General features: G+C 39.0%; 1 protein-coding gene across 1 annotated transcript in view; it reads right to left on the bottom strand.

The window, feature by feature from the left end:
- Positions 1–1,085: 1,085 nt before the first annotated feature.
- Mael (maelstrom spermatogenic transposon silencer) overlaps positions 1,086–10,648 on the bottom strand; it is a 31,040-nt gene continuing 21,477 nt past the window's right edge. Inside the window, exons 9-12 of the mRNA XM_028864495.2 lie at positions 5,133–5,195; positions 4,005–4,137; positions 1,967–2,042; positions 1,086–1,443 (exon numbers count right to left, since the gene is read on the bottom strand). Of these exons, the coding sequence (XP_028720328.1) occupies positions 1,256–1,443; positions 1,967–2,042; positions 4,005–4,137; positions 5,133–5,195 (460 nt within the window). The 3' untranslated portion in view covers positions 1,086–1,255. The remainder of the gene's footprint in view (positions 1,444–1,966; positions 2,043–4,004; positions 4,138–5,132; positions 5,196–10,648) is intronic.

Raw genomic sequence — 10,648 nt, 5'->3', positions numbered from 1 at the left:
AGCTGTCTTCCTTCATTTTAGTATTCTAAATCCAACATTAGGCAGACTCTTAAGACCATGATCACCACACAAATGAAATTACCCAGGATAAGAATGGAATCTACAAGAATGGTGATTGGTCCTTTTATCTACAGAGTACTTTACCTTCTGAGGTGACTCTGAAATTCTGCCTGCCTTCTCTACTGGCAAGAGTAGCGATTGATTCTGACACATACTGATCATAGGAAGTGGTAGGTAAGTCATGAACCCAAACAGTCACAACCAAAAGCATTAAGTATACCTAGATGTACATGCTTCAAAGTTCAGTGCTCAGGAGACAAAGCAGGAATGTGAGCTTGAGGCTGGCATGGGTCATGTAAGTTCCAGAACACTTGTCACACAACAACAACAGTAACTGTTGTGTGACCTTACAGCAGTTACTGTCCTTGGCCATGGCCATTATGAGTCAGAGGAGATCCCTGGCAACCAGATGCCCAATGGAACTATCAGCTGATACTTAGTTTTCTAAAAGAATATTAATATTTTTCAGTTCAGTGCCCAAAGATTCTTTTTGAAGAGGAAAAAGGGCTTGAATTATATTAATAATATAGTTTGGGTTTTTTATTATTTGCTCTGAAAGACCAACTATTCTATGAAATAAATCTACAGGACCTACGATTATTTATGTGTACATGTGACTGGGAGTAAATGATAGCTCTCTCTCATCTTTCATTTTGTCTTTTCATTCTGTAACTGGTTTCTTTTGACAGAGACAAATTACTTCAAAGACTATTTAAAATAACATCATTATTTTTGTTAAAGGCTAATTTTCTTAGTTATGTTTAATTCAAATAGCCTTTGGTCTCTAAGGTTTACATTTCATAATGGGAAGAACTAAGTTAATATCATAAAGCGTCTTTTGTAACAGATACTTAATACCTTTACTTCAAGGGAAAGAACTGTTTAACTTTCAAATGCTCTGAAATTGCCAGTTTTGTTTTAGAACTCCAAACTTTAAGGACATACCCATCATACCCCCAGAAGTATAAGTCTTAAAAGAAAATAAAGAAAAACCACACACAAACAAACAAGCAAGAATGCCAAAATCTTTTCCAACCACAATTATTTTTAATCTATGAAATAGTTTCCTTACAAATTATGTAGTTTTTAGAGGAATGACATTTACTGTTGATGTGATCTGTTTGTTTAATATTGACTGTAGTCAGAAAGGAAGTTGGGCTTGTTATTTTTCCAGACATTGCAAAAAGTACCATCGTTAAGAAAAGGAAGAGAAAGATTTGTACCCATCTTTTGGGGGCATGTAAGGTGAGAGTGATGTCTCACAGTTAGAGAATCTGTGGATGTTGTTGGAGGAGCCGGAGATGCTCTCTAGTAAGCGGGTAATCCCTCTTCCTCGAACACTGCTGTTGGGGCCAGAAATTTTCACCCCAGATGGGTAATAACCTAGGGTGTTGGAAAGATAATTAAACAGGCAGAAACTTTACATCTGATTTATAAAGAGGCGTGTCAGTTAACTTCATCTTACTGTAGGACTCTTACTAAGTCATAATTAAAAAATCATGAGCAGAAGACAAGTGGGTGAAGAAAAATGTTTCCTTTTGTTTTTAAGGCAAGAAACCCCAACTGAAGTTCTTTAGGTATCACTTGAAATTCCATCTAACTAGCTTTTGAAATTTCTCATCTCCCAAAAACACATCATGTATCTATCACATCAAAACTATGAAACTATAGTTGAATAAGAAAAAGTGTTTCTTAGAAATGTCCTGGACAGAAGTTTGAGGAATGTTACATTCCACTAGTGACAAAAATACATAAATTCAAATTGTTTTAACTGCTAATTCCAAACAAAATGCTCAATTAAATTACAAGCTCCTCACATCCTTATGGTCAACCAGAAACACCACAAGATCTTTCTAAGGTTTAACCTTAGGTGTAACCCCAATCTTATAAAACTGAAGGTGCTCACCAGTGGATGTGTTTGATCTTTGTTCCTGATTGTAAGAGTTGAAATGACAGAATCCTGGACTCTCAACTCTTAGCTTCTGTAAAGGAACAGGAAAATGCCAGGAAAAATGTTTACTCCTTATCAATTATTAAATGGCCTACTTTAATTCCCGATTAAAAATGCAAACGAATGTGTATTTTCCCAATGTTTAGTCATGTTTTCTGTAAAGGACAAGACAGGGTGACTCTGGAGAGACTCAGGGTCACAGGCTTAGAAGTTGGTTTGTTGTTTTTAAAAAGATTAGATTATGACATATTTATTTTGGTGAGAGTGACTACAGAACAGGGCTAGCCAAATGGGCAAATGTGCTTGTGCCAAGCTTGATGGCCTGAGTTTGATCCCTGGAGCCCACATGGTAGGAGAGAACCAACTGCTCTAAGTTCTCTGACATCCAAATGCACACTATGGCATATGTGGGCAGGAATGCCTACATACAGACTTACACACAGACACAGAAAGAGACAGAGATAGAGACAAAGAGGGAGGAGGGAGGGAGGGAGGAGGGGGGGCAAAAAAGAATGACCCAGAATAGAGGGAGCCCTAAAGATTCATAAAAGTAAAATCACTGCAGCCATGTCTTTGGTTAGTGAAAGAACAAGATCTAATACATCAATTTTAGATGGGAACAGAGAATACTTATAGATAATAGAGCAAAAGCAGAGAATAAAGAAGCAGATAGGTGAGGTGGCAGGACTATGTAGAGAACCTGTGATTACTTCTGCTTTCCTGGAGAAGCAGCATCATCAGTACTGGCTACAGCAAAGGTAGGGGAAAAGGTGATAGAAGTTGAAAGATAATACATGAGAAATAATTAAGACTAGAGAAACGATAACTACAGGCAATGCCAATGAGTTGCTGAAACTGATCATAAAAGACATCTAGTTAAGATTAGTCATTATGGTGGGTGGTATGGAAGTTTCTTCTGTGTGTGTGTGTGTGTGTGTGTGTGTGTGTGTGTGTGTGTGTGTGTGTGTGTGTACTCAGGGACTTGTACATATCAGGCAATTACACCCCTCCATTATTTAAGTTTGAGAGCAAATAGTCTCACTCAGCTGTCTAGGCTGTCCTCAAACGTGCTATGCAGCCCAGGCTGACCCTGAACTTGTGAACTTCTTTCCCTAGCCTCTAGAGTGGCTGGGACTATAGTTATTTGCTGCCAGAAACTTTCATTCTAGATTGATTTCAGTTTACAAACATAAGGAGTGGAGGTGAAGAGTTAGATTTAATCAGGATTAGTCTGTCAACCAAGCATGAAGACAGGAGGACCAATGGAGTTTAGATAAGGTAGTAGAAAAGACAGACTAAAAGTTGGGATGGAAGGCAGTAAAGGGGGGCAAGGAGGTGGGAAAAAGAAAATACAAACAAGAGGACACAACTTTATACACACAAATAGTGTCCTTTGGTTGTTCAATGCAGTAGCTCTGTAAAGGAACATGAGAAAGTGGAGCTATAAGTGAACTACAGGTCATAGCAGAAGTCAAGGAATTGCTGGTACTGGCTTGCTAGGGAAGATGGAGGGAATCAGAGAAGAGGTTATTTGAAGTTGAGATCAGAAGCAACAGCACTGGGTGAGGACTTACGCAGTACGAGAGAAGGGAGGAGAGAGGGTGAAGAAACAGAGACCTGGGAACTGGAAGGATTACTCAGTGAAAAAATGAGAATAAAATATTGAAAACTGTTTGCTCCCTTGGGTCAGTGTCACTCGAATGAGGAGTCCCAACTAAAGTGCCTATTGATTCCCCAGTCAGGATAGGTTCTGCAGCACAAATAGCATGAGTTTCAAAATTTAGGAATTTTAGGAAGACGGTCTGAAGGAAGTCTAGAAGCTAAAAAATCAAAGACACTACTTTCAAATGAGTGAGGAAATATATATCTTCATTTGAAAATGCCAACAGAGAAACTGTGCTTAGAATCAAACTAGAGACAAGAAAGGAAACAGATTTTCCCTCAAAGAGGTTACATATATCCAAGATTCTGCTGACAACAGAGGTTTCCTTACCTGGTAGCGCCCTGCATCCAATACAACCATTTTGGGTGTCACACTATTGCTGGCCTCATAGTCTTGTAGTGGTACATGAGCTCCAGTGAGCTGGATTCCAAAGAGAGTGGCTAGAGAATTACTGATGCAGTACCTTTAAAAGAGAAGACAGATCTCACTAGAGCAACTTCATCCAGTTCATTCTGAAAGTATCCAGGTTAAGTTTACCAACAAAGAAAGAATCTCAGAGGTAATATTCTAATTTGGAGAAAAAAATCTAAAGATTCAGAGAGAAGAGATGGTAACAGGCAGCATGCAAACCATGAACATTTATCACTGGCAAGCCATCTCACAGTCAGTAGATAAAATTTCAGGTTTGTTACAGGGATGAGTGCAAGGATCAGCAGGATTCTCCAATGTTGAAGGAAAGAAGGCAGAAGCAGAAATAAAACTACAACCATGAACAGTCAATCCTCAGAGCTAAGAAGCATTTCCATGGAAAGGTATTACCAGAGCACCCAGAGACTTGGGGCTTGTCTTAGTTGGTTTCAACTGTCAACTTGACATAGCCTGGAGTCACCTGAGAAGAAAGCCTCGACTGAGGAATTGCCTGGTTCAGACAGGTCTGTGGGCATTGTCTTTGTTGTTAATCAACCAGAGGGCCAGCCTATCATTGGCAGCACCAACCCTAGGCTGCATAAGAAACCTAGTTAAACATGAGCCTAGGGTGAGCTAGCAAGGAGCATTCCTCCACAGTTCCTGTTTCCTGCTTGAGTTCCTACCCTGACATCCCTCAATGATGGGCTTTCCTCCCTTAAGTTGCTTTTGGTCATGGTGCTTGTTGCACCACCAGAAAGCAAACTAGAACAAAACTATAGGTGCCTCACTACAAAATGAGAGGAACAAGTTTACAATTTTAGGGCACCATTACAAGAAAGTGATGTCCTTAATGCTAGCAGGAAATGGTCTCTCTCCTAAGGGGCCTAGGAAGGAAAAACCTCAATAAATGCTTCTGAAGATTCACATAAACTGTTCAGTAAGAAAGTTGAGCAGACAGCCATTCCATCAGCTGACAAACAAGAGCAAGCACAACGGGCACAAGGGACTCCCCGCAGAGCACAGCACTGGGGGGCTCCTCCCCACACTTACGCGATTTTCTTGCAAACAGCTAATGCACAGAAGAGAATATCATTTTCTTCATGCCACTTGCACCTGTACAAGAAAAAGGAGTTTAATGTACAAACAAATGGTTGAGGGTGGAGCTTATGGTTAAGTCTCTGGTGCCATGCCCACTATGAGGAGAAACACAGCACTAACTGAAGCAGCTGAACTAACTAAACCATGTAGGGATTTTTATAAGCCAGATTTCCAATTCACCTAGCTGATACCATTATTCAAAATTTCTTACACTTCTTACACTTACTGCTTGTGTGTGCGCTTATGTGGCAGCCATAGGGAAACTTGAAGAGTTGGTTCTTTCCCTCTGCCATGTGGGTTTTCGGGATCAAACTCTGATAGGCAAGCACCTATACTCACTCAGCTATCTCACTGGCCCTCAAAGATGAATTTAATACAGATTTTAAAAGAGTTTATATTAAATTCTTAATATGCAAACTACACATAACCACAAAGTTAAATTTTACCTTAACATGAGGGTTCTGGAGGTGCAGCAGTAACTAATGTTAACATATACTCAGCCACTAAACATGAATTGCATACACTCTGCCAGGCATTGATGTAGGTATGAAGGACACATTACTGAATGAAATCATCTTACACTTACTTTCTAGTGGGAAGGCAGATCAAAAGGACAGACATGCATGCTTAATGAAAAATTCTAAAAAAAGATGACAACACTGTGAAGCAGAAGCCAAGAGTTTAGATGGGGTGACCAGCAAGGCACCACTGAGAAAGTGATGTTTGAAGAGACAAGAGGAAAAGTTGGAAAGGAAATGACCAAAGTCAAGTGATTCAACCCAGAGTTACAAACACAGAAACACCACACTTTTATGAGAGCCTTTCCAGTAAGTGCATCTACTAAGACTTAGAACAGTATTGTGAACAATAAAGCTTAGCTAAACTTAACAAGAATCATTTAAAACCACAAAAATGCTATACAGTAACTAAAAAGTTATTTGTGCCAAGTGATAGTTAACTGATCTAACATAAATCTAAAAACTCCCTCTGTATTCCAAAGACTAGTGATCCAATAAATGTGATTCATAAAGCTCTAAATTGAGGACTGAAGAACCAAACTTAACTTTGTAGACAATCATATAGAATTAGTAAGTTTTAGTTTTGGTTATTAGTTTTGTTCTTTGTCTAGAGGACCTACCCAGATACATGCTTTCCATTATAGGTCAGTTTTAAGATGCACTCAAGGAGTGTGAGAAATGCCTCAGTGGATAAGAGTGCAAACTGCACTTCCAGAGAACACACTTTCAGTTTCTAGCTCCTATCAGTTTACAACTGCCTGCAACTCCATCTCCAGGGGGTTTCAATGCCCTTTTCTGGACTCTCAATTCATGAGCACTCGTGTGCACAAACTCACACGCAGACACTTAATTAAAAAAATAACACAAATCAATCAAATAATATACTCAAGTGTTAGAACAAAAACTTAACAAAATTCTGAACCCCCCCAAACAAAAATGCTTCTAAATCTAGGGTTACCCTATTTAAAGTGGAACTATTTTGCTGTGGGATCTCTTTCTGCTTACTTGGGACTGAGCAGTGGCAGGAGGGACACATGAATCCTTCCAGCTACATCTGGCACCCAATGTGAGGCGTTGATCCACATAGACCTGAAAAACCTTACAAAAAGATTCTGAATGCACAGAAATGTAGCCAAGGGCAGCTTCCTAGTTCATGTTTCTCATGCAGGCCATGGTACAGAGATGATGTGGCATTTGAGCTAAGCTTGAGCACAGTATGGAGGATTCCTGCTGCAGTATAGAGGCATCCCTAAGCTGCACAGAGCAATGCATGGTGGATTTAGCTTTTGCTAGTACAGACAAGGGGGAAAAAAAAGGTTTCTGGACTACATGCTGCTTGATGGAAGCATAGACCCATTGCTTCCCAGAATTGGCAGTAAGCATGGCTCCCAGAGCTGGCCGTAAATGTATCTCCACCATGTTGAAAAGCTGAGTGGGGCAAAGCCAGCAGTCAGGGCTGCCACTTCTGTCCTAGCCACACTACAGTTTAAAGCAATGCTCAGAAAATGATTACAGATACACAATAAAACCAGATTCAAATGGGAAAATAACTCCATTTAAATGGATTACAGTGTGTTTAAATTATACATAAGCTTGGGAGAGTAAAGAGACGGTATAGACAGTTTTTAAAAAATATAGTTTTAAAATACTAAAAGTCCTTAGAAAGGGGAGTAAAGTGAGCCACATTGAGGATGGAAAATGCACAGACAGTCTGGATTATGGATACTATTGAGTTGTCTTTAACATTTTTGACTTCTATGAGACATTTGATTATAAAAGCTGCTGGATTCAACAGATTGGGAAAAGATCTTCACCAACCCCACATCTGACAGAGGATTGATCTCCACAATATATAAAGAACTCAAGAAACTAGACATCAAAACACTGAACAGTCCAATTAAAAAATGGGCTAAAGAGCTAAACAGAGAATTCACAAAACAAGAACTACAAATGGCTGAAAGACATTTAAAGAAATGCTCAACATCCTTAATCATCAGAGAAATGCAAATCAAAACGACTCTGAGATACCACCTTACACCTGTTAGAATGGCTACGATCAAAAACACCAATGACAACCAATGTTGGAGAGGATGTGGAGCAAAGGGAACACTCCTCCACTGTTGGTGGGAATGTAAACTTGTACAACCACTGTGGAAATCAGTATGGCGGTTTCTCAGAAAATTAGGAATCGAACTACCTCAAGACCCAGCCATCCCACTCTTGGGCATCTACCCAAGGAATGCTGATTTATACCATAAAGATACATGCTCAGCTATGTTCATAGCAGCACTATTTGTAATAGCCAGAACCTGGAAACAACCTAGATGCCCATCAACGGAAGAATGGATGGAAAAAATGTGGTACATATACACAATGGAGTACTACTCAGCAGAGAAAAACAATGAAAGCATGAAATTTGCAGGCAAATGGATGGAACTAGAAAAAATCATCCTGAGTGAGGTAACCCAAACCCAGAAAGACAGTTATGGTATGTACTCACTCATTGGTGGATTCTAGATATAAAATAAAGAACAATCAGACCACAACCCATAGAACCATAGAGGCTATATATATAGCATGAAGGTCCCTAGGACGACTGTGGCATATAATAAATTTCAGTTTTACTCAATTATTGAAAAAAAATAGCCAAATGAATGGAAACACATGAACTATGAACCAAAGGCTGAGGGCTCCCAGCTGGATCAGGCCCTCTGAATAGGTGAGACAGTTGATTGGCTTGATCAGTTTGGGAGGCACCTAGGCAGTGGGACCAAGTCCTGTGCTCATTGCATGAGTTGGCTGTCTGAAACCTAGAACTTATGCAGGGACACTTGGCTTAGTCTGGGAGGAAGGGACTGGACCTCCCTGGACTGAGTCTACCAAGTTGATCACAGTCCTCGGGGGAGGACTTGTCCTGGAGGAGGTGGGAATGGAGGGTGGGCTGGGGGTAAGGGGAGGGCGTGGGAGGGGGAGAATAGGGGAACCCATGGCTGATATGTAGAACTGAATGATATTGTAAAATAAAAAAATATATATCAAAAATAAAAAATAAAAAAAAAATAAAATAAAAAAAGCTGCTGGATTAAACCAACCTATATATTTTAAAAATATCTTGACTCCAAAATTTAAGTCAAAAAGGTATGCCACTTTGGGGGAGAGGTTATGTTTTTTTTTTTCCACAGGAAATGAGAGACTATGGATTCATTCAAAATTAAAGATGATCGATTTAATTGAGGAAGACCTCTGGAAATCCTGACTACAGATATAGAAACATAAACCTGAGAGAACTGCAAGACATGTGGTGTGTATTTCACCTGCTGAAACACATAACAAGAAATCTTTAGCTGACTTGTGTACAATGCACAGTTTGTACTTGTATTAATGCAGATATGTATGTTACCTTTAAAAGTTTATGCATTTTCAGGACAAGGGGACCAGATACCAATGAAAATGAATGGCCCAGATGATCCATCAAAATGCCTCTGTTGCAGTTCCCTCTGAGTTCTGCATCCAGAACAGGGTCAAGGCTGCTGGCTGCAATGATCCAGCCTCACAGACTACTCCAGTCATGACTTGACCTTAACTCTAAATTTTCTCAGGGTCCCCCAAAGATTACCAGCACCCAATCAGCAGGAAGTAGCCTAAAAAACTATACCCACATTTCCAAAAAATAGATTATGGATGTTTGTTTTTCTTTAGGATTAGGAGTTTGATTACAAAGTATTACTGGTTATAGTCAATCTCGTTCTAAAAGAAAAAAGGGAGATATGATAAGAAATGATAGAATAAAAGGGTAGATTATTGAATCTACTTTAATAAAAACTATTAAATCTTACATACTTTACATTGGTATGGATTTTGGTTTATTGATACAAATTTAAAGTTAATTTCGTTATACTGTATATGTATTTCTATTCTTGTTTAAGGTATGTTTATGCAACTCATTTAAAATTGTAATATATAATTAAGAAATGCATATTAATAGTCATCTATGATAATCAAACTTATAGTCATATTAGTTAAGTTTTCTAGATATACAAAGATATATTTCAGTTGGGTAGGTAATTGTCAAACACTTCAAACACCTACAATATGGCATTTAAAATGTTTTAAGGACTTAGACTTTTCTAGACATTGAGACATGTCTATTCCTGGCAGCACCAATTACTTCAAAGATGATGATGGGCATCAAAGAAACTCATTATGGAGTTTGCTCTTTGTGGCAAAAGCCACCGGGCAAAAAAGTGCCTTAGCCTTGACTGATTGACAGGGTGCTGTATAAACTGTACACACAGGACCCATAGGAAGGCCACCACTGAACTTTGCCAAAACAAGGTGAGATGGTCCTTCAGATTCCTGCTTCACAGAGAAGACTGCCAGACATTCTGTAGGACACAGGGAAAAGCAACTGATTAACTTTGCCATTAGGCGAGACAAATTTCCTGCTTCACAAAAAAAGTCTGCCAGAGAATCCAGGCCTGTTGGCTGAAGATGGATGTCCCAATGTTGCAGAGAAACTCTGGGTGACTGCCCAAGCAGCCAGATATCTTTGTCATTTCTAGAATTTTGGAAGTTGCTTACAATGCACTTCCTGTTCACTTAAGTAATACGAAGATTAGATAGTTTTCCTTGGTTATGATAAAAGGTAAATTAGGAAACTTTTGACTCAAATATAAATGATAGAGTATTTCCTTTAATTTTGCTAAATACAAATAGAATAGATATTGTAACTATAATTCTTGCTTGATAACTGTTTTGTTATATGTAATTTTACTATATTAAAATGAAAACCTTTTTAATTAGACAAAAAAAGGGGAAGTGCTGTGGAATGTCTTTCTGTCCGCTGTGAATATGTGTTGTTCTCACCGGTTGATAACTAAAGCTGTTTGGCCAATGGTGAATTAGAATAAAGTTAGGCGGTACATTCAAACTGAAGACGGAGATGAAGGA

This window comes from Peromyscus leucopus, chromosome 15 (assembly GCF_004664715.2).
Source record: "Peromyscus leucopus breed LL Stock chromosome 15, UCI_PerLeu_2.1, whole genome shotgun sequence".
Taxonomy (NCBI): Eukaryota; Metazoa; Chordata; class Mammalia; order Rodentia; family Cricetidae; genus Peromyscus; species Peromyscus leucopus.
This window is presented reverse-complemented; position numbering and strand designations above follow the sequence as displayed.